Below are 25,705 nucleotides of genomic sequence, written 5' to 3'. Positions count from 1 at the left end.
TAAGCAATACAATTAACATTATGTACAAATATTAGATGCCTAATGAATTAGTTTTTGAATATTACAAGCAAGCATCTGGTGGAACAGTGCCACTAGTGTTTACATTTACATTGATACAATGATTGCATCCTGCTGATGTTCCTTCAATGTTTTGGTACAACACGTCACTGATTCTCACACCTCATCTCTGTAATACATTGCATAAAGATAAAAAGTGACTTTTTCAGGCGAGCGATATTCTAATTAGTCTAATCTAAAACAATGTTGAAGGGGTTCAAGGGAATTGAAATTTGATGCAGAAAAAGGGCACACTACTCTTAACCTATTTGACTACACTCAAATGTGCGATGGATGTTTATTACCCGAGCGGGGCAGTTTGTGTTGCGTGGTTGGTCGATTAGAATGGGGTTTTTGACATTAAGCATTACAGCATCAAGGAATAAACATATAAATTGGGCGTGGATGGATTAAAGGAGACATGCACGATAGCAATGTTTGATAAAGCAAAAGCACATAATCAGTTGGTCAAATCAGTTATTTTGTTTGATAATCCATCAGTAAGTTAATTTAGTACAGATACACTCTGTTACAGTTCAACCTAACGGACTGCCACCACTTGTCAAGTCTCCAGACTTTGCGCGTCTCCTGTTCGTCATGCAAGATTTTTACTGATTTTGGTCGTGCATCAGTCGCCTTCCCGAAAAGCTTTTCTGCAACTAGTGCTCTTATCGGGTGGCATCAATTTAGCCCCTCAACCATGTGTTTCTGTAAGATGAATTGTCGCGCAGCGAAGCATCGTGTGGCTTGTATTCCATGAGATAGCTGTGTGGAAGCTTCAAGTTCCGCTTGATCGCATCTCTTAAAGCCATTACAGCCTGGTTAACAAAAGCCACGTCAAGAGATTACACTAACACGCTGACGAAAAGACTAAGTAACACAAGTAGCAAACTGCTATAAATTACAAACCTGATGATCAGAAGCATTCCGATTCCAGACACTCAATATATCCTCATTGAATCTGATGCTTAGTACCGCACCACATATGTTCTCTCCATAATCAAGCTGGTCACCCACCAAGGCAAGAACCTGCGCATAATACATTAGTAGGAGTAAGAAATAAGTTCTAGTCGGTACTTCCTACCCTCTAACGAATATATCCTACATTTAAATAGCCCCAATCCCCAGCCCAAATATCTCAACTAGCTCTGAAAAAAACATTAGACAAAGCCACATTAAATTAGCAGTGAAACCCCATAAGAGATGCACACTCATATAAATTCATATGTCAAGCATGTCCAGGCATTTGTAGATACTTCCGTAGGATCCATTCCTATAGCATCAAGAGATTAATATAGGTAATTTAGAAAGATGCCAAAATACGCTCATTCAGGGTTCTGGGCAACAAACCCACCCCAAGAGTTACACCTCAATCTAAAGGCATCAACCCATCGTAATAAAAGTGAAAAATGCAATGACACTGTTCTTACTGTCTGGGATCCTGCAGAACAGGATCCCACACCTGTAGCTGCCAGAATTTGCCTTCTTAGATCAGTAAAAAACAATTGGAAGCAACCCAAATTGCAGCAAGAATTTCATTACTCAACAAAATCAATGAGACAAAGTACATTGGTATAAAGAAAGCAATGTAATATTAAGCTACACCTGAGGATACTTTAATACCTTATAGAAAACATAAAAGCAGCTTCCAATTACTGCATGGCTACGTTGATTCTAAAGCGGGTCTCAATAAAGACAAAAAAATGCTTTACTTGTAAGAGTTGGACTAACATGCAATTGATTATCCTAAGTGAACTCCATTGTGGTAACTTGTCACTAAATTCCCATTTAATATTCCACAACCAACAAGTGCAAATTAATGCCATACTTGTAAGGGTTGGACTAATATGCAGTTGAATGTCCTAAGTGAACTCCATTGTGGTAACTTGTCACTAAATTCCCATTTAATATTCCACAACCAACCAGTGCAAATTAATGCCATACTAGGTTTTGAGCAACGATAATCAGTTTTAAGAAGATCATATGGTTTCCTTTTTGTGTACCACGTACAGATAACCTCTATGGATTAGAAGTTAGTTGGGTATACCCAGGTGAATGCAAGCTTAAATTTCAAATTTTTTAGGGTGCTACCAACTCTATGGGTTGAATGATATATTCTTCTAAGGTATCACTGACATCTAGGCGATATGTCACCGAGATAAAGGTGAGTATCAGTATATGTTGAGTTGTCGACACTGAGGCATAAAATTTCCCAGCATATCATTGAAAGAGGACCACAGCTTTGATGAAAATTGACCAAAATCTTACTCCTATGTGATTTGCTAAACAAGAGCTTAGTCTTGATCCTGTTGGGCTTATGGATATACAAAGTCTACATCAGTGCACTAATTATTCATATAACATTCCTAAAGCTTCATTTAAAATTTATACATTTTTAAGACAACAACATTTCCGTAACTTTTTACTATATATTTTCATCAATACTTTGATAAATCACTACCAATGTATTCCCTAGTCCCTCTTTTTTCACCCCTATAGTAGGACTATGAAGGTAGGCTATTTGATAACTGAATACAATAATCTGATAATAATCATAATTACTGTTTATTACTGCAGGCATAAATCTTCAGAAAGCATCATTAAGAAGAATTAGATGACTCTTCTGAGTGTTCAGAGAATCTGCCAATTTCCTACTGAAACCCAACGCTTCAGTAGGATAATTTCTTCAAAATCCAACATGGTTAAAATGAAATAGTATTATCAACTGATGGTATGAAAGTAGCCTGGCAATCGCGTAATACCACAACAAAGAGAAAATTCCAGTTTTTATCCTTACCAGGTCCTCCCAAAAACGGCCCGACACAGCCTTTTTGAATCGTATTATCCATTTACCACCATTGCAATTAGCAGAGTCCTGAAAAACAAAATTTCAGACATGTTGGCATTCTGTCATTCAAAAACTTAATCTCTTTGAAGAAACAATAAGATACTTGCATTCTATAGGAAGGAATAAGAAGCAAAATTAGCCAAGTGATTAGAAAGAGCAAACTGAAAGTCAGGTTTCAGATAATTACCTCCCAGAGCGGGCGGATTCCATCTTTGAAAAGATGCAAGTCTGTTGGACTAGGCAAAGAAGAAGGACGGGCTAGGTGGCAGTAACAGACCCAAAAATCTTCAACCTATATTATCCAAGCAACAACAAGTCAATAAAACGAAAAGATTACACTTAATCACATTTCCTCCTGCTGATATTAAGGTAGATATTGTACCGTACTGAAGTCGACAATTTTCTTTATATTGTCTTCATATGGTGTCTGGCTCCGGATTCCTGGGGTGCGACGAGTGTACCAAAATACGAACTTGTGCTAATCATAAAAACATGGCAAAAATAAGTTACACAAAAACACAAAGATTGCCAATTGAACCTGCATTTGAAACAGAGAATGGAAGAACAAGAATTTGGTATGCGAAGGACCCACAGTAGACAAACTGAATCGAACGAAACCCGGTATCGTTTTACAAAATTGATGAGAACAAAAGACGGAGATAAAAATAAACTGACTCCTAGATATACAATTCAACAGAAATCCAACTCCTTGGGCGAAAATTAAAATATAAACAATTTAATCATAAATTCTTAATAAAGTCAGCTAATTGAGCAGCAATTCACTAATGAAAGACCACAACTTTATCTAGATGAATGAATCTCTCTAGGTTAATCAATCTAAACCCTACACATATATATATATAGAGAGAGAGAGAGAGAGAGGGAACCTTGAGGGGATGGAGGCCAGCTTTGAGGTCGCGAGCATGGCGTTCACGAACTTCATCGGATTCCTTGGGATGATTATCGTGAGAGTCTACGACGAGTGCTTGCGCGTAACTGGTGACGTTGTTGTTGTTCTCATTGTTGTTGTTATTCGACTCCTTTTCTGCTATCAACTCCATCCTCCCCCAAAATCCCTAATTCCCTCTCTCTCTCTCTCTCTCTCTCTCTCTCTCCCTCCCCTCTCTCTGCAACGCACAGCAACAACAGACGAACACCGTATGAAATGAAAGTAGAAGAGAAACGCGGCTTATTCTTCTTCTTGTTTCGGGCTTTCTACGACATGGTCTTGGGCTCAATTTCAATTAGCCCGCAATTGGGTTTTGGGTTGGACAATTTTTTTTTCTCTCTTTAAAAAAAATGACAAGACACGGTTATCTATTTTTTTCGAGACCTGAAAGGCTTTGAGGAATTTCAAGCTTCACCGCAATTGGGTTTTCTCTTATTACTTTCTTTAATAAAAACTAATTAAATATATAGTGAAAACTTTGGCAAATTGTAAGTTAAAGGGTGTTTTAATCGTTAATTTAATTTTTTTAATTATTATTAATTTTTAATCTCAGTAATTTCGTTTCATAATATCATAACAAAATGTTAAATATGAACATGTATAATAAATTGAAATATATACATTTTATTTATCAAAATTTGATCATTCTTTTTTAGTACATCGATATTTTTACATTAAGGGAAGGAGAGTTCAGCTAAATCATATAATGGATAATCTAATTTGGTATTAAATTCGCCACTCACGAGATTCGAACTTAATACCTATCGCATGTACCAATTTCTTTTATTATGCCACCATTCCTCCTATGCCGACTTATCTCCAATGTCTTGTGTTTGTTTGTAGGAACATAGAAGGAGACCATGGAAAATGACACAATGGAGTTAAAACAACGTATGATGAGGCTGTTGAAGGCTTGAGATTAGGTAAAAACAATTATTCATTAAATACGTGGCACCACCAATTTTTAGTTAATCTATCCACATCGAAAGTCTAGACTAGTATATAGTTTGGTGCAAGAAATGCCTCATAGGCGGAATCAAATATGATATATATGGGCTTAAACTCTTGAGAAGAATTCTGGTGGAATGCTTTTAACGAGCGCTGAAAGATGAATGCTTATCGTATTTGCTTTATAAATAGATTTGTTTTCACAATTCAAAGCTCGTAACTATTTTCTCACAAAAGAGCAACATTTACTCACCTTCCTTGAAATGCTTTTAACTATTTACAAAAAAAAACCTCATAGACTATCCATATTCAAGAATAATACTTATGAGATATAGAAAAATGGAAATATTATTAGTATTCTAAACATCTCATTTTGACCTTCTTATAAGTGTATTTTTATTTTTAAATATAAAAAGTTAGATACATAGAATAAAAATTTTGGAATGCTAATAACAATATGTAAATGATAGGCAATAGATCTCAAGATACTAATTGATTCTAATTTTAAAAAATATATTATCTGATTCGTCTGGTTTTAATTTGAGCACCATTTTTATTCACACACGAGGCCGCCGCCGAGTGGAGGAAGGAAGATAGGGCGAAGTGTCAACGCTGATGAAAAATTCTCACTCTTTTCTTTTGCTGCGCTGCAATTCTTCTTATCCCAGATTTTGTTTCTCGTAAAATTTCATACCCTTATTTTGGTTTTTCCATTTTTTCGATTTTGCCCTTGTCTCGCCTGTGTTCTCCTCTTCCTTCTTCTTCTCCTCCCATTCGTCGATTCGACTGGTTATCGTTGTTCATCGTCTATGGATAAATCTGTAATATTGTTGTATGTCGCTGCCTTGGCAGCTTCGTTTCGATTAGTTTCTTCTTCTGCTCTCTGCCCTCACGAGTCCGATTTCTTCCGTTACAGCCTTCAATCTCAATGCCCCATCTCGATCTCCCCCCACCCACCCCTCAAGGTGTGTTTTACACTTCCGATTTCTTACATAACTGATTAATTATTCATTTATTTGTTAATTTACTGTTTCTTTTGTTGTTGACTCTGTTGATTATTGAAAATCTCTTACTTTTATGGGTTGGTGATGTCTGGATTCAATTTCTTTTAGGATATTGTTTCAATTTTTAATCAAATTTGGTGATTTTGAATGCTGGGTATTTCGGTTTTCAAGGTTTTAATTGCAAAAGGATAGTTGCTGTGATGTGCATTAGAATGATGAAAGAAAAGATGAAATTTTGAAAGAATTTGGATTTGTTAAGTCGCTGTATTTGTGATCAATGAGCTAAAGAAGGAAATTAAGATAGAAATTTGAGATAGCTTTGTTACTGAAATGTACGAATATGTATTGACCTCATGGTAATATAATTCTGTCAAAGCACTTGGTCACCTGTTGGATAGGATTTCTGGCTAGTCACTCTGCGGGTGTGGTGATAGTAATGCATTATCCACTTAAGAGCTTGCTACGAAGTAAAACTTTGTATGAGTAAGCTATTAGTTTTTGTGCTTGCATAGAAGTTTTGCTGCCTTGGAAGAATCTTGTGAGGTAGTTTTGCGTAAATCATGTGTGCCTGTGCAGCTGTGGTGCAAGCTGCTGCAGTTTCTTATTAATTTTGCAGACATACAATATGAATGTCGTGTATGTATATCTATTCAACCATACCCCCTTTCACCCCATTCTTCCATGATACTACATAGCTTTACGATTGGATGAGTAGGAGCTAGGCATATAGAAGCATTTGGGTGTTGCACTAGAAAAAAGACTATTGCCTTGAATCTGGTAATAGGGTTAAAGTATTGGCTTGTATTTGGGTAGGGTAACTAAACCTGCATGGTTAAAAACTACTCTTTGATCTCATAATAGTCTTTATAATCGTCATTGGGAAAATTAATTTGACAAGAAATTCAACCTGAAACATGGGCATCTTTTCTAGCCTCTTTAAGCTTGACAAACAAAAAAACTAGCTTTGTTGAGATGTGATCTGAAGATTCTCTATGATGTTCTGTACTTGTTTACATGTAAACAGGATCACTTCTTTTGTCCAATTTGAAAAATGGAAGAACTCTTTAGTCATTGCTAAGTTGTATATGGAAAGTAAAGCACTTGTTCTCTACTTTATTACTGTGTACTACTATGATGTTTTGTAGTAGAATTGATAGTTTGTTTAATCCGATTTGAATGATGGAAGAAACTTTTTACTCATTGTTAAGTTGTTACTGAAATTAAATGCACTTGTATTTTTTTTCTATTTTGTTTATTGTTTAATTATACGCATATGTCCTTGTGTCGAGAAAAAAAATGGTGTTCTTGCATAGTATGATGGAAGCGTATTAAATATGACTGGAAAATGTAGTATTGTAATCTACTGCATTGACTTTAGCGATTTTGGCATACCTTGCACTGAAACTTCTTTCTAATTTAGCATTAAATGTAGCAGTTGTTTCATTCCCCCTCTACCTCCCAAACCTCAGCCACATTATATGTTAAACTACAACTAGTTTCATATAACTAAGGGAGTCGTGTTTCAGATTCTATATTTCATTCAAAAAAATTAAAAATTTAAATTTATTGCTCACCCAAAAGAAAAAGCGAAGAAGAAAATTTGTTACTTTAGTCAGATGTAATGTTTGTACCATCTATATCGAACTTAATATGCTGATCTTTGTGATCTTAAATGCTTCTAAATTTGGTGAGAATGTTAGCATTAGAGCATTAAATTCATCTTAAGGTCATGTAGTGATCTCTCTTGGTAACTATATGATTTTGCGGCACATAAGTTACTTGAGTACTGCATTCTATTACAATGGTTTTAGTACATTTGGCTTGCCTTTGTTGTCCTTTTATCTTAGCATCTTATTTTGAGAGGTTGTAAAGTAGTAGGTTGTGAAACACTGGCTGTTTACTGTTTATATTATTGTTGGAAAGTTTAGGAACGATGAAAGAGATTATGATATATAATATGTAAAAGTTGATTAGAGGTTGATAGTCTTAAGGGAAAACTGCTGCTGGATGGTCTTGAAACAAGGTGTTAGTAAAGTGGTTTTGGGGGATCAAAATGGAGTATTGTGGTGGTGGTATGAAGAAATAAGGGCTGGTTATCTACACATGGTCATAGTAGTGCCTGAATATGGAAGAGACTAAATTCTAGGCACCAAAGCGAGATCTCCATGTTTATCAGAAATTTTGTTGTTGTCTAAGGATGCATATCAAGTGCCATTAATCTTTACTGTGTTTTATGTATTAGAATGAAAGGCATAATCCCTTTAAGAATTTGGCGTGCATGTTCATTGTTTGATGTTTTACTTTTTGTGTCCAGGGGATGTAAACAAGTTTTGCTGCTTCTGTAAGTTGAATTTAGAGTTTGGATACGGTTTAGACTCTAGGGTTTAGGCCTTGGGGGAAAACAACGGGGACCCGTTTGAACAGTAAATGATCCCACTTTTTGATGTAACGGCGATCCGTTTTTCAATCTTTATGATATTTTGACCATAATATTATTTTATGAGTCATAATAATCAGTCGATGGTAGTATGGACTTGTTTTGAAAGGACACAACACTAGCATGACACTGTTGTTCTCTGAAAAAATGGAGACTTCTGAATGTTGTTACTTATTATTATTTTTTTTTTTTTGGCAGGTGGATGGAAACTACCTAGACAGAGCTTTGGCATCGCAACAGAGGACTGATTATACTGCAGTGTTCTTTTATGCTTCCTGGTGCCCACTTTCACGCACAATGTATCCTACATTTGAAAAGCTCAGCTTCATGTTCCCTCAAGTAGAGCATTTGGCCATTGAGCAATCTTCAGCCCTGCCGAGGTAAGCTTAACTTGGTGTACTTTGTCCTCTATCTATAGCCCAATACATTATCCTCATTCTGTTCTGGATTGTAATTTCTAATGTCTGTTATGTATGGCGGTAATGAAAAATCTCCGAAAGGGGAGGAAACTGACCAAGGTTTTCGTATTGGAGTTATAACATTATAGCTCCATGAGCAAAAGCCCCTGTCATGTTGAATCCTGTGTAAGATTCCTTCTTTTGCTTTTGTATCTGTGGTAAGCTAAAGTATTGATGCCGTAGGCCAAACATTGATTTCAGGAAAAGAAAATATGTGTGTAGCTATGTAAATTTATTGAGTATTTTGTTTGTTTCGTGTTAAAAAGGAAATCTGTGCAATTATAATGTTTTTCATACCTAATCTAAATGTCAATGTTGTACAGATTTGTTGTTGGTGTATTGTTCTAGTTAAAACTGCAGATTCCATGGCCTTGGAAGGCAATTTGTTCATTTTCTTACAATTATTACTATACCTGCCTTTTGGGATGTATAATATCCATGGCCTTGGAGAGATGTTTACTGTAAGATATTTATGGGATGCAAGAAAGTTATATTATTATCTGTTCTTTGGAAACACAGCTATGTTGTCATGCCCTTGATGCGTTGTATTGCAGTGTGTTCTCAAGATATGGAATACATAGCTTCCCTTCGATTCTACTAGTCAATCAGACATCAATGGTGCGTTATCATGGTCCAAAAACTCTCTCCTCGCTTGCACAGTTTTACCAGAAAACCACAGGTAAAATTCTCCTAAATTGAAGAATATTTATGCATGCGGGGTAGGTGGCCTACCTATCATATTCTGTTCCTTTTCATCTATTTGTTGCACTATTTCTTACCATATATGTCCTCGCTGTCCTGTTTCTTTCAGGACTTGAACCAGTTCAATATATTGATGGCGATCATACTGTTAGCTTAAATATTCGTGAAAAATCTATAATCCGATCAATGAGTAACATGTCACTAAGGGAGATATCAAGGAGGGAACCCTTTTTAGCTTTTGCTACAGTGTTTCTCTGTTTGAGGGTGCTTCTGTATATATTCCCGAAGGTATTGACTCGCCTCCAAGCTTTCTGGGTCTTATACGTTCCTCATTTTAACTTGGGAATATTTGGGGAGACGAGTCAAATTATGGGGCGTATCCTCCACATGGTTGATGTTAGGAGGATTTGGACCAAGCTGAGATTATGCAAGACGAGGAACTTCCACGAGGGAGCAAAGAACGCCAGGGTTTGGGCTTCTTCCCTAACTTCTGTCTCCTTGGGCAAATCTTCATCTGCTCGATCGTCGACAAACTGAGTGTATAAATCTCCAACTAATGTGTATCATCCATCGTAAGCTGCTGTGATGCTTTTGGGGCAGGTGGTTATCTCTGCCTTTCTCAAATATTTATACTGGTAGTGATGATAACTGGAGCTGTCCTCTGTCCTCCTTTGGGTTGAGTTTTTTCGGTGAAAGCAAACAAGCTATGTAAATTTGAGAATAGCTTTCTTTTTGTAAATTACTCGTCATCTGACGGGAAAGTGTATTAGGTTGTACAAGTGGAATGTAAGTATATTAATCTCTAGCTCGATTCATCGTTCATGGCCATAATCTTGCCTTCGCTAGTCATCGAAATCTTAACAGTTACGTATGTAGTATCATGTTTGAGATAATAGCTGTGCATATTGAGTGCTTGTTGAGTAAGGAGCCCTGCAGCTTTTCATGCATTCTTAATTTGCCTACTGGAATCCACCACTTGGTTAAACATCGTGTTCCATATCGAGCAAATTGCTAACACAAGCAACTCTGCTTCGCCATCTACCATCTCCGCCGTAACATTAGGTTCGCAGCTGTCAGCAGCTCGAGAATTCCCAGACATTGGCTACCACCAGATATTGCAGCGCTGTAACTGCAGTCGAACCCCTAATGAGAACTGGCGTCAAATTTATCCACCACACCTAGCCAGGAAGAAGAAAGATTCTGAGCAAAGTGGAACCAGGTAAAACTGGGTCGTTTTGCATTGATCCAGGGTTTTGTTTAAATAGAGAAGGACAGTAAGGAAAAGAAAAAAATGAACCAATTATAAAGATTCCAGACCATGGACAGTTGTACGTCCTCCCCTTGTCTCCTTGTTTTATTTTATTTTAACCTTTTCCTTTTGCAACATTGTCATCCAAAGCAAACTCGAACAAGCAACAGACACCCTAAAGGGTCTTTCAAATTCTTTTTAAATTTTGATTTGACTACACGCTTAAAACAAACATTAAGGTTTTACCGCGAAATTAATTCATAATATAGGAAGTCGTTTAATTTACTGATAAGTTTATACAAAATTCTTCATCACATCAATATGAGATTTATTCTTAACACGTCTCCTTACATGTGACAAGTTTTCAAGCTTAATACGTAAACAACACAACGAACGAAGTGTATGACGCATGGTTGTTTGATTTCACACGTAAAATAACCTTTTTTAATACTAAAAAAAGCAAGGTTTCGTCCGTGGAGTGCGAATGAGACAAACAAAAGAATCTCCTTTTCATTTAAAAACTTCACTTTCTTCACTCTGTCTATCCATCCATCCGTCCCTATACAACTTTTTCACACGGAGATGAAAAGAGAGAACCTTGAGAGCTACTTGTGAGCGCGAACATTAGTTAACCTCTAACCAAAGTCACACATTAGTAATCAAACTTTACATTTAAATAAAAGCCATTAACAAATGAAAAGAAATATAAACCAAACTCATCTGGTAAGGCAAAGCAATTCTCTCTTTGGTGGGTCCCTTTTTGGACCGCCATGCATCCTTCCCTTCGCCACTATTAGAAGAACGGATAAGCACTCATTCAAATCGTCTCAAGTATCTTGCTTGCTTATGGTGGATCAATCTTTCACTCCAAGAGAAACAAGACACACTCCATGCCCATGTCCAGAGAGAATTTCCCCAGAAAACTCCATGAAAGCCACCTTCGTTGATTCAATTATTATTCAACATCACTACTAGTACCCTTCTCCTCTCCTCTCCTCCTTTGATCATCTGAATTCATTGATTCCATAATATTTCATTTTTTGGTTTGGAAAGATGGATCTTGATGAGTGGGAGTACCTACCAGATGATGCGTTTCTTGATTTCCATGAAGACAGTGAAGAGAAGAGGATTTTCTCGAGCAAACGCTATTCTTCTTCTGATAATTCAAAAAGTGTTTTCAACATGAACTACTTCATAATCCCATCACCCAGTTCTAGGTCAAAAGTCATTCACGAGACACCCCCACGACGACAACCGCTAACACCACCGCAACCGGCAGCGCCAGCTTGGATTAATTCAAGTCTTGTTCCCGTTCCAATTCAGCTGGAACTACCTCCAAGCTTTGACAAGGCCTCATCACTCTCACAAGAAGAAAAAGAAGAAGAAAAACAAGTCATCAAAGTCTCACAAGTGGATCAAGACGCACAACTCTCCCAAGTTTACTTCAAGAAAACTTGGGAAAATGAATTTGCCGACATGAAAATATTGGACTCCCCAAAGTCTCCCACCTGCAGATCACCCAAGTTTATGCATCAACAAACTGATAAGTTTCAGTTTGATGACAATTTAGGTCAAGAAATCACCTCTCCAAGGAAGGAAGTTGTTGACAAAAACAGCTTGTTGGAGTCATCAGAAGAGATAAATAGCAACAACAACATCTGGAAGCTGAGTTTTACAGGAATCGGAGCAATTTGCTCTTTTGGTTTTGCTGCTGCTACCGTTTGTATTATCTTTTTCGGTGCCCATCAGAGGAAAAAACAGTATCAGCACAACCAGAATCGCTTCCAGATCTACACTGATGACAAGAAGGTCAGCAAATTTAATTAATCTTCTAGCTCCCATCTACTTAATTTGTCCAATTAATTACATAAGTGCTGTTTTAATTTCTTCATTATTTTTCTTATTTTTTCCCCATTCTTTGCAAACTTATTTTAAAAATTAGTACTCATCCAAAATACTTATTACAAATTGTTTTTATCAAATATGACTAGTTTTTCGAATACGCGATAACATGTCTAGTTAGCTAGCCATTGAACATGAGTAATGTAATTAATATAAACAAGACAACGAATGATTATAAATTACTGAACTATCTAGTGGGATGCGTATTATTAGTGACCGTTTAACAATTGTCATGTATAACATTTCGATTTCATGCATCATGCCACATGATGTTACAGTCTCACACAATAATTTTTTTCATGTGGCATCAAGGTGCATTGTTGTAGGTTTATTTGCCCCATTTTGGGATTGTCAATTGTACTAGAGCCGAACCAATATTCTAATCCCACTTTTGTTAATTTTTGGATCGATGCAGAGGATTAAGCATGCTGTTCAAGATGCAACCAAAGTGAATGAAGCATTTTCAACAGTAAGAGTATCCCTCCCTAGAGCTCATGTCACATATGGTGGTTACTATAATGGTCTATGAACAGCCGCCTCCCACTCGATGAAATGGAAGTTAATTTACAGTACTGCCTGAGTTTGCTTTTGCAATGTACTCGTAGAAGAGATATATTTTTCTTTTAAGCGTATAAGGTCAATAATTGTGCATTGCATGAGATGCTTGTATAGATTATGAATCCTTTGTTTGTATAGTAGATTTCCTACTTTGTATTAGTTTGGCCAATTGGCCACATATTATTTGTATCTGTCGAAGATCTATAATAATTCACTTTTCATTTCTCTTCCGCTACCTTGAACCTCCTTGCACTACAAGAAAAGTGAGCAACAGCGCTACCAAGATTACGTATAAAACAATATAAAAGATTCTCGATTCTAGACTGAGCAAGGTTTCTAGCAAGCCAAAAATAGTTGAATCTATTAGCTGCTACCCAACTTATACATACATATATATATATATATATATGCAATTGTTAACTATTACCAGTATTTTCCAAGTTTTTTTTACAATGAGATTCTTTAAATTATTCAAAATTACGGGAAGTAGAATTCAAATTTAGGTGTAAAACACACATTTCTAACCAACTAGCATATAACAGCCTGCATCTGGATGGTTTTGTTCAGTTAAATCTTAATTTTTGACAAACTAATCTTTCTTTCTTTATGCTCAATTGCTGCTGGAAATACTTGATCTAAACAATTTATTAGAAGCAGCTAAGTGCTTGCCCCTATCAGATTTCTCATATGCAACAACTTGATTGGTAGATATTTTAATAGGTCATGAGGGAGACTTATGGAACACCATACACATTCCAACAAATGAGATTACTGAGTCATGACCCACTTCGTCAGAATTTGGTTGATTGATTTGTCAAAAATGTGATGACCTGTGCTTCATTACAAAATTCATGACGTGATGTTTATAGGCTACCTTCAATTATGATCGAGAAATAATTCACAAATGCGAATTGGTTTTGGTTGGAGTGACCCTCAAGGCCTCTCCATCAGAATGGACTTTTATGACACACTATGTTAAATAATTTGGTCACTTAAGAATTTTGGTTAATTTTATTGAATACGACCTTCATGAAAGACACTTCTTCAAGGCTTTAGCAACCCTCGTGGCTGGTGCTGGGAGTTCAACCACGTGTACAGAAAAAGGATACGGTTCATATGTTTGTATCAAAATCACATTCAATTAAAACCTCCCTAATGAAAATTATAAACGTCTATTTTTAAATGCCATGTAACTTATATAATTTAATTCTAGCCTTTGGAGCTTCTTTAGTAAGGTTAAATGTCACATCCCGGCCCGGGCCCCCACCACAACTCGGGCCCGCTCCACCATCGTAGCACGATATTGTTCGTTTTGGGCCCCGACCTTGCCCTCACGGTTTTATTTTTGGGAACTCACACAAGAACTTCCTAGTGGGTTACCCATCATGGGAATGCTCTCGTGCGCTACTCGCTTAACTTCGAAGTTCCCATGGAACCTGAAGCCAATGAGCTCCCAAAAGGCATCATGCTAGATAGGGATGGGAATATACATATAAGGATCACTACCCTGGGCGATGTGGGATGACACAATCCACCCCCCTTAGGGGCCCGACATCCTCGTCGGCACACCACAGCCAGGGTTAGGCTCTGATACCAAATTGTCACATCCTGGCCCGGGCCCCCACCACAACCCGGGCCCACTCCACCACCGCGTAGCACGATATTGTCCGCTTTGGGCCCCGACCACGCCCTCACGGTTTTGTTTCTGGGAACTCACACGAGAACTTCCAGTGGGTCACCTATCATAGGAATGCTCTCGTGCGCTACTCGCTTAACTTCGGAGTTCCTATGGAATCCGAAGCCAGTGAGCTCCCAAAAGGCCTCGTGCTAGGTAGGGATGAGAATATACATATAAGGATCACTCCCCTAGGCGATGTGGGATGACACATTAAAACTTCACTTGGTCATGACCTCACTATGAGCTACAATGTGAGGTAATAATTTCAACATCCCATTATCAATTATCTGCAGTGAATAATCTGAGAATGACTTTTTTATTTTAAGAAGAAGATTACAATACTTCACTCCTTTAAAAAATGACATTACAAATTCATATCACAAAGAACTCGACCCTAAAGGGTCCTTGCAAACTACATTTAAAATATTACAAAAGCATTACCAATAGCAAAGCAATGCGTAGACATCAAGCACTCACCCAAGCTCATTGCGAACTGCAAGATTACATAGATAAATAAAACTGTTAAACCTCGTGTTTCACGAAGATTATGTGAGAAGAAAAATCTCAAATCATATATTAGAACATGGAGTACAATGTTCATGTGTCTAGTTCTATTCTATCACCTATTCACCACCATGATCCCAAGATACCAAAATATATCCCAAATACACTTGTTCATGAAATTTTGGTAGTTTTTGTATTGATGCAAAATTTAAGAGAACTTGGTGAACTATTATGGAGATTATATTACTATTGACCTTAAAAATTACAACGCTAATGTGGTGCGCATGCCGAGTTACTAGGAGCTAACTACATCTTTCAGTGGCTTGAATGCTGATGCGGGCATGCCAATTCAACGCCGAGCTCAATTGGGCGAATAATATAAATATGGTGATGTAGTGAAATGCATTGCTAACTTCTTAATTGAGCAACTTCGATTGATGAAGGAACACTATCGATCTTAAGTTTTAAAACATGAAGACACAGTTATGCCCTAAAACTTGAAGACAACCTTCAATAAAGCTAGCAAGCATATCATGAAGTCTATTCTTTGTTGAACAGCCCTCCTCGATTTTATCCTCATCTCCAAACTCATAATATCTATAAGATAATTATTACGATAATCAGTAATATCTATTAAAATTCTATGAACTCATTAATTTATTCAAGGGCCTCAATTGTACGGAATAGATGGTGTAATATTGGGTCCATATAATTATCAAATCATATTTATTGTTATTTAGGAAGTCATAAAGCGTTTATTAATTTGGGTGGTGAAAGCTCTGTGAACTATAATGGAGATTTTATTTAGCCGATCGAGCATGTTCAATGTTTATGATGGAAAGCAATGTTATGTGTTGCTCACTTGCATATATCATATGCATGTAATCCTGAGGAAGTCGTGTGTGATAGTACATGGCAGTGGTGATAGAGCTTACTTGAGTTTAACTTCGTTGTGTTTAACTCACAAGTTAATTTAATTTCAAATTTTTTCTTTCACATGTTAATTCAATTTCAATTTTTTCTTTGGCCTACCAAGGTAATATCGCGTACGCACTGGTTTTAATAAATATCTTACCCCTCAAAATGCCTCACTTTCTATTGAGTACTAATGCATTAATTAATAGAATGAGGTATTATGTTGTAGTAGGCTTGGCAAATGAATCGTGTTCTTATTTGTTTTCGTGTCATATCCGTTATCTTAAAGTGTTCTTAACAGGTAACATGATGATGATTTGATTCGTTAACGAGTGTGTCATTCCGTATTGAATTAACAGGCCATGCAAGTGTAGTTCCATTTCTAAATGATAAAACCGTAGCCCAAATTAACACTATGTCCAACCCAAACAAAGAGGTTCCATCCATTTACTTACTCTTAGTCTTATTCTTCTTTGTAAGCACTCTAAAGTGATGAATATAGGTAGCTAGTAAGTTTCAAGTATGTGTCGTACGTTAAGAGGAGATGCATTGGAGGTGGCAATATATAGTGATAACATATTAGACTTTCCACTAAGCACTTTAGGTGCTATCTCAACCTACCCACCTTTTGCATGTTCTGCTAACCAGTGGCTAGCCAATATTGTTTATCCCAAGTTTACTCAGTTTAGTTCATGCATCAAGACGCGATGAAATCACCTGTCAACCTACCATCCATAAGAAAGCCCACTTCATTCTTTTCTTTTCAAACAACAATGATCATTAGTAATTGAGTGTTAGTTGGAGCACGCAATTGCATGTACACCAGTCGATACACCGCATCAGCCCCCAAAGAAGGCCACCAACACAAGCCGATCTATAAAGATTCAGCCCCGAACAGCAGGATGAATCCCCAACAAGTGTCGAAGGAAAGACAAAACCTTGCAAAAACACAAGGGGTACTAAAAGCCTAGCAACGGAGGGCTAGGGGAGAAAGCTGTCCATGATGACGGGGGATTGATCAAACTACTTTTCTATAATTTTAATTAATACTAACTAATTTCAAATTACACAAATTGTTATTATAATTAATTTACTAATTAAATCCAATATATAACAAATTCCTATATTTTTGCAAAAGAAGATATTGTTAATTTACTTCCCATTAGTTCAATATGTTTCGAAATAAAAAAATAAATAAATTTTCTATAATAACAAAAAAAAAAAAAAAAAAAAGTTGAATTGTGCGGTTAAAAAAGATGATGATATTTTTAACAAAAAACAAACGATGATATTTTAAACGTGCCAATTTATTCCAAATGATATTACATACATAATATATATACATATATATATATATATATATATATATATATCATGCCCATAGATATTAAAAATAGCTTACCAATAATTTGGTGCGTACGTACATTATTGGCACGTTATGTAATCCAATTGTGTACAAATTGGTATTTTGACATGTTATTTATTTATTGTTTAGATACGTACCAAGCTACTGATACGTTTATATTATCATAATTTTGGTATGTAAAAAGCTAAGGGCAAATTATGTGTAACCTTAAAACCTATTGGTACATTTCAAGCCAACATGGGTACATTTCAATTTGGCATGGGTGCATTTCATTTAGTAAGCGTACATTTTAATTTAGTATAGGTACGTTTCAATTTGAGATTAAACATGTCAATGTTTATTTTCAAAGAAGGATGACACATTTCAATTCAATCATACTTGAATTTCTAAAGACGAAAATAAAGAATGAATTATAACCAGTAACCGCAATAGTTACAATAATGATAAAAAAAAACATTACAAATAATTTTTGTATAAAACAAAGTTACAAATAATTAGATATATTAAAATTTCTTAACCAATGATGGAAAAAGTTACAAACACTTTTTGTATAAAACAAAGTTACAAATAATAGATATATTGAAATTTCTAAAGACGAAAGTAAAGAATGAGAAATAACTATTAACTACAATAGTTACAATAATGAAGAAAAAAATTATAAACAATTTTTGTATAAAACAAGGTTACTTATATATATTCAAATTTCTTAAATAATTTTGATATATTTTGAGTATTAAATTAATCTCAACCCTCACTAGATATAATTGAATCGTTAAATAGAGGAAGAGATGAAATCTATAAAAATAGCAAACTTAATTAATATAAGTCCAATTTTTTGAGCCAATAGTAGGAATAGTCCAGTTTATTAAAATAAATCCAATTTGTTGCATTAATTATTTAATTATCAATAGTTATCTGTTCAATAATAAGATTTATTATAAAAATTAAATTTTTTCCCAATTATCTCTTTACTTATTTTTTTTATTTATCTTTTTGTTATTTCTCGTTCTTCCTCCTGCTTTAAACCCCATTTATAGATTTTATTTTTTATTTTTATAATCAACCTATATCACATGTTAATTATATTTATCTACCTATATGACACATTCTTTTTTTATAATCAACTTGTCACAGATTAATGTGTCTTGCTTGTAGGTATGTTATGTTTTTTCTACCTTTTAGTTAGGTTTCATATCTCATGTATAGGTATTATATACATTCATATATTTGTTACTTGAGTTAGGGTAGAATGTTTTACAGATAAATTTATGTTAGTATATTAGTTTTTTTTTTTATAAGATATTAAATATGTTTTGTTTGGAGTTGGAAAATGCATAATATTAGAAGATTTTAATTGATTTTTAATATTTTTAGAAAATATAAAATGAGTATAAAAGAAATAAAAATATATAATTAGATAATTGGACTCACTCCTAAAAACACTCTACATTTTTGGACCTGGATCTAAAAGCCCCTAAATTCATTAATATTATTGAGTGCATTTTTGATATAATGAAATGAATTTAATTAAAATGAATTTGAAAAACACTTAAATTAAAAATATACCTGGACTTTTCAAAAAAAATTTATTCAAAAAAATGAATATACCTGAACTATAGGGTTTAATAAAAAGTGAAAGCACTTTAATCTATAAGTTGGAAAATTACAAGTATATAATTTAGAAAAGTCTAAATGAGGCATCTAATTCTAATTTTCTCAATAAATTAAAGTATCTAAATATATGTATTGAAATACATGTACTGAAAAGTATATACTGAAGTATGTGTACCAAAATATGTATGTATTGAAATATATAGATTAAAATTTATGGATTGGAGCATGTGCACCAAAATATATGTACGAAGTATGTGGACTAGAATATATGTACCGAAGCATGTGTAAGGGAATATATGTACCGAAGCATGTGTATACGGAAATATATGTACTGGAGGATGTATACTAAAATATATATACCAAAATATGTGTAAAGAAATAAATGTACCGAAATATGTGTAACCAAATATATGTAGCAAAACATGTGTAAAGAAGTATGTGTACTGAAATATATGTGCCGAAATATATGTACCAAAGCATGTGTACCCAAGTACAAAAAATGTGTATCGAAACTTATATACCGAAATATATGTACTAAATATATGTATCGAAGCATGTGTAACGAAGTATGCGTACTGAAATATATGTACTAATTTGTTTTTATAGCAAATTAATAGTCCAAGATCCTCATGTTAGTGGCCTGATAGTACGCAGCAGTATCCGTTGATAATCTCTCATTTCCTGGGAAGAACTTTTACGGTACAATATTGTTTGTAGCAATACTCATAAGGTGTTGTGATGCAAGTGCGTCTCAAGCATTTCAAGAGTGGATGGCGGTGCCCTGCCGCGTCTAATCCTTTTGCATTGAATATCGAAGAGATTACCAACGGATACTACTGCAATCTAAATACTCGGCCACTAGCATGACGATCCCAGATTATTCAGTCGATGTATAAACATCGATAACGGTACATGCAACATCGTAGATTGGATTTGCTTTTGCAATGTACTCGTAGAAGAGGTATATTTTTCTTTTAAGCGTATAAGGTCAATAATTGTGTTGATTCATTTGTCAAATATGAAATGACCTTGTGCTTCATTACAAAATTCATGACGTGATGTTTATAGGCTACCTTCAATTATGATCGAGGAATAATTCATAAACGCGAACTGGTTTTGGTTGGAGTGACCCTCAAGGCCTCTCCACCAGAATGGACTTTTATAATTATGTTAAATAATTTGGTCACTTAGAAATTTGGTTAATTTGATTTTATCAAATTCACATTTAATCAAACCCCCCTAATGAAAATTAAAAACGTTACTATTTTAAATGCCATGTAACGTATATAATTTAATTCACTAGCCTTTGGAACTTCTTTAGTAAGCTGTTTTTGATGGAAGGTTAAAACTTTACTTCAGAGAAAAATGATACTCATGACCTCACTTTGAGCTACAATGTGAGGTAATAATTTCAACATCTCATTATCATACCTAATAATCCCAGATAGATTTTTTTTTTTTTTAATGAAAAAGAAGACTTCCAATATTTCATTCATTGAAGCATCACTAATCGTAAAACAATAAGTAAAATCAAGCACTGGTGCAAGCTCATTAGGAACCGCAGGATTACATATATCAATAAAATTATTAAACATCGTGTTACACGGAGATCATGAGACCAAAAATCTCAAATCATATAATGGGACAGGAAGGACGATGCTCATGGCTCTAATAGCATCACCTGATCACAACCACGATTTCAGAACACCAAAATATATCCCAAATATATTTCTTGTTCATGAAATTTCGCAAGAAATAAAAGTCACTAGATATGTTGCCTAATTATGAGATTCATATCGAATACACTGAACAAGACAATTAATTAGAGAACCTGATTTTAAGCAAGTAATTACCATGTCATTATTATTTGCAAGATAAGAAATCCTATATTATTTACTATAGATAAAGGCACAGGTGATGGGAAACATGCATCATAGAAATTCGTCAACCCTCTCTTCTCTCTTTGCCACACCTTCTCTATCCCTTCAATCAAACATGTTACAACACAAATCAATTAATTGTTATTTAGGATGGTGATGGTAAGCATCACTGCCACTTTAAGCTAGTGAACAAAAATGCAATCTTATCAAATAGACTTCTTAAACAAAGAAGAGTATTATTGTTAAATCATCCACGTATTTCCTTTTTAGTCATTAAAAATCTCCAAACAAAAAAAACAATATCATTTCGAAATCTTCAAACGAAATAAAATTCACTAGATATGTTGTCTAATTATGAGAGAGTATTTTTGGTAAACTATCCACGTATTTCCTTTTTAGTCATTAAAAATCTCCAAACAAAAGAAACAATATCATTTCGAAATCTTCGAAAGAAATAAAAATCACTAGATACATTGCACAATTATGATATCTATATCGTATACACTAACAAGGAAATTAATTAGAGAACCTGATTTTACGCAAGTAATTACTTTATTATTATTATTGAAACTGATTTTCGTTTTTTTTAAGTAAGTTTTTGCTTACCCTATTAACTATGTAATGTTTCTTTTATTTATGTTTTTTTATAACAAAAACGAACTCCTTTTTTTCCTCTAACTTAATTGTCGTTCACTATAAAAGTACTTTGCTTGCCAAGTTAATGTGTCATCTCTCTCACTTGTCTCTTTTTTGTTGAGACAAACACGAAACTAAGCATGTATCCCTCTCATTGCCTCCTCCTAATCGTGACCATCTTGTTGTATCTTTCGGTTGCTTCCAGGGCCGGCCTTGAGGAGGTGCAAGGAGTGCAACCGCATAGGGCCTCCGATTTATGGGGCCCCTAAACTCTTATATATATATATATATATATATATATTGCAAGGAGTGCGACCGCATAGGGCCCCCGATTTATGGGGCCCCTGAACTCTTATATATCTATATATATAAGTTGGGAAATAATAAATAGATGTTTTCCTAGCATGGTTGTCAAGCACTGATACTTCCATGTGGTAGTTTACATGTTCGACTCCCTATATATATGTGTGTGTGTGTGTGTGTGTGTATATAGGGCACGTGTGGGGTAACTATTTTGGGATTTTTGAGCTACACTATTTTTTCCATTTTTAAATATTTGTAGTTTAATTTCTTTCATTATATTGTTAAAAAAAAAAAAAAATCTTTCATTACAAAAGATAATTTTGCTAATAAATCTGCAGTTTGAAATATCATAATAAATTAAAATTCTTAAATATGATATAATCATTAAAAGCCCCTCTTTCTTATTTGATATCATTTAATAGAATACATTTCATAATTAGAATCATTTATTCTTTTGGTCACCGTTTAAAAGTCATCTATATTTCATTCCATTTGAAGACTATTTAGTCATCCATATCAAAAAGAAAATTATATTACAACTACACCTATCGTTAGATTAAGTTGCGTTAATTGTTTAAAACATGAATCTCAAAAATTTAACTAATTTAATGGCAATCAACAGGAGTGGGGGAGTGAGAATTATCCTCACTTTAGGGAATGACAAAAAATGCAATAAAAAATGTTCATTATAAGATGCTACTAATATCATAACTAGTGATTCGTTTAACACATAATTTTTCTTGAGATGAACTCTAGATGATAAGAAGAGCATGAATGGTTTAGATTATGGTATTTGTACGGTGATATGATAGGTACATAGTCATCACACCATGCTTTTTATATTTAAAAAATAAGGAGATTTGAACCAAAAACATAGAGAACGCATATAGGTACATGACCACCATAGTACCACACTATGCTTCATTTTTCTTTAAGTTTTTTTTATTTTGCATTATATCAATTTATACACAATAAAAAATAAAAATATAAAAGAAAATATAGCAACTAAAATTTTAGACCATGCAAGGGCCTCCATTTTAGTCTCGCACAGGGCCTCCAAAATCTCAGGAACGGCCTTGGTTGCTGCCACCGTGTATGGAGTAGGAGGAGGAGGAGAAGAGCACCATTACCCTCCAAAGTACCAGCCACTGAGGGGTGGGTATTACCCAATTGAAAACTTGAACGATCCCCATTAGGGAGATCGCGGAGTTCGCCGTTTCCGAGTACAACAAGACTCATGACCAAAAACTGGTGTTCCAGAAGTTGGTTCGGGGAGAGTCTCAAACAATAGCGGGAATCAATTACAAGCTTGTCATTGAGGTTGTGGATTCTTCTTCGGTCAATAGCAGTCCCATCAACTATGAGATCATTGTGTTCGAGGATCTTTCGAGGACTACTACTAAATTGGAGTCCTTTGTTCGAGTCCACAACTAATGAACGTTTTATTTAAGTTGGACCAGGGGGAACTTTATTTTCCACCTTACTAGATCAGTAGAGTTGGTTGTAGCAAACCTCAATCTGATCGTCAAAATAAATCCAGTCCACTCTATTTGTAAGGTTTATGGAGTTCACAAAACCTAAGGCCTGCTGTACCACTTTATACATTTAAACGTGGCTTAATTGTATCTTGAGTTTATTCGGATTTTGTTTTCATTCCTGTAATATTTTTGTGCTTGTGGTTTCATTTTGTTACTAAATTATTTACGATATTTCATTCATTAAAAATTTGACATTTCAAAAACATATTCATGAAGAATATGTAAGTCGTTCTCTTTTGTTGGCATAGTGCGACCAACATAAACATTTCCTTATGATCTAGTGAATTTATGGGATCTGAAAAGAAATGACTTCCCTACACTGTGGTTTGTAGAATAAAAAAAAGGCGTGTGTGGTTGGCTAGTCATATCAACCAAACGTTATTAATCTTATTTGATATAAAATGCCTAGCATTACTTGAGAAAAAAAAATTGCTTTTGAAACCAAAGAATGCAAGAACTGATAATAGTTCGATTAGTGCATAGGTGTAGAGCTTTGACTCCTTATAGAACCATTTATTGTGGTAGTTCTTCAAAATACCATTTACATAAGCATTCAGAGGCATGATTCATGATTTCGTTGTACAACTGGTTACTAGTCTTTATTCTGCACCTAAAGTCATGTGTTTTAATCTCTACACTCAACCATTTAAATGTGATGAACTTTGATATTCTACTTGTTGCAAATAGAGTTAGCGTAGACATGTGATTGTGTGCATTGAATGTGGAAATTCTAAAGAGTAATGTTAGGAAGATTAAATTATGGAAATTAAAGAACATGGAAGTCGATGATTGGTTTATTACTTAAGCGTTGATAAACATGCTCATCTCTATTGGTGACACATCATTTAGTTTGCAAATTTTGTCTTCAAATTTAGTCTCTCTAGTATTACCCAATTCTAAAACATCTGAATGATCTTCTTTTTTTTTAAATTTTTTATAGGGTAATGCTAGAGATACTAAATTTGTAGACAAAATTTGCAAACTAAATGACATAAAAGTTGATGATTGGATTATTACTTAAGCGTTGCAAACTAAATGATGCGTCACCAATTAACAAATAAACACGTTTATCAATGCTTAAGTAATAATCCAATCATCAACCTCCATACCATTTAGTTTACTAATTTTATCTACAAATTTAATCTCCTTAACAGTTAACATTACCTTTCTTTGCAATTAAGAGCAAGCAAAACATTACCTTTGGTTGGTATAAATAAATAAATAAATCTCATCACCTCCTTTTCTCTCTATGCGGTTTCTCTCTCACTTAATTTCAAAATAGTTTATTATACAACACTACCCACTATAACGTGATCATTCGAAATTTAGAAATAGCTTGTATGAGAGCAGCTCATAACTATATATATATATATATATATATATATAAAAGTGTAATGCTATTCATATCATGTTTTTGTACCGTATTTTCATACAACTTTAGATGACATCTAATATGGACAGGCCACATCATTTGAAAAATTTGCAAAACTAAAGGAAATGAAGGAGAAAGACTCCTCGTATACCACAATCATCATTTAATTAACTAGTGTTTCTTAATTATTAGTTTATTAATAATGAACTAAATTGAAAAATTTGATTAATTCAAATGATATGACTGTCCACATCAAATATCACCTAAGATGGTATAAAAATATGGTACAAAAACATGGTATGAATAACATTACTCATATGTAGAAACATTTATTTGACATAGCCACCTAACCCAAAATTAGTGTACGTTGATTGTCGTGAGTAAATGAAAACGCTGAAAGAAAGAAAAAACGAATGTGAACAGCTACAACATTTATTGGTTGGTGATGTTATTGCTTTAATTTGAAAATAATATGGCACTTGCAACAACCCCTCCCCTATTTGCATGTGAACACTCTGTAGATGCCAAAAGAAACCGAATGAAGCAAGAGAGTTGTTACACAATTAGACACTTTTATTCTACATTGTTACACAGTTAAAGGTAGACCTTTAACTCTCGATTAAAACAACCATATTACTGTGGTAGGTCTTCAAAGGAGCATCTAGATACGCAATTAGAGGCAAAGATTTTGTAATTCAAGTGATTAATCATGCAAGACAGTATGAATGGATAGGAACATATATATATATATATATATATATATATATATGTATATAGTAGATATCCG

At 34.5% G+C, this 25,705-nt stretch overlaps 3 protein-coding genes across 3 annotated transcripts; 2 read left to right on the top strand and 1 right to left on the bottom strand.

Annotated features, from left to right (window-relative positions):
• Nucleotides 1–521: 521 nt before the first annotated feature.
• On the bottom strand, nt 522–4,030 carry LOC103956224 (eukaryotic translation initiation factor NCBP). The gene is made up of 6 exons (XM_009368187.2): nt 3,793–4,030; nt 3,288–3,383; nt 3,093–3,197; nt 2,855–2,932; nt 967–1,086; nt 522–875 (listed from the first exon to the last, which is right to left on the bottom strand). The coding sequence occupies exons 1-6, from the start codon at nt 3,964–3,966 to the stop codon at nt 744–746; spliced, it is 705 nt and encodes a 234-aa protein (XP_009366462.1). The 5' UTR covers nt 3,967–4,030; the 3' UTR covers nt 522–743.
• A 1,460-nt stretch (nt 4,031–5,490) lies between these two features.
• LOC103956222 (5'-adenylylsulfate reductase-like 5) lies at nt 5,491–10,225 on the top strand. The gene is made up of 4 exons (XM_009368186.3): nt 5,491–5,767; nt 8,442–8,623; nt 9,256–9,380; nt 9,513–10,225. Exons 1-4 carry the CDS (start codon nt 5,612–5,614, stop codon nt 9,938–9,940), a joined length of 891 nt encoding a protein of 296 aa, XP_009366461.1. The 5' UTR covers nt 5,491–5,611; the 3' UTR covers nt 9,941–10,225.
• A 1,480-nt stretch (nt 10,226–11,705) lies between these two features.
• LOC103956221 lies at nt 11,706–13,337 on the top strand. Its single transcript, XM_009368185.3, has 2 exons — nt 11,706–12,461; nt 12,970–13,337. Exons 1-2 carry the CDS (start codon nt 11,706–11,708, stop codon nt 13,081–13,083), a joined length of 870 nt encoding a protein of 289 aa, XP_009366460.1. The 3' UTR covers nt 13,084–13,337.
• Nucleotides 13,338–25,705: the final 12,368 nt, after the last annotated feature.

This window comes from the organism of the source record quoted next, unplaced genomic scaffold (assembly GCF_019419815.1).
Source record: "Pyrus x bretschneideri cultivar Hongxiangsu unplaced genomic scaffold, Pyrus_bretschneideri_v1 Contig47, whole genome shotgun sequence".
NCBI classification, from domain to species: domain Eukaryota; kingdom Viridiplantae; phylum Streptophyta; class Magnoliopsida; order Rosales; family Rosaceae; genus Pyrus; species Pyrus x bretschneideri.
The sequence above is the reverse complement of the archived record's forward strand: the minus strand, read 5'-3'. Positions and strand labels throughout refer to the sequence as shown.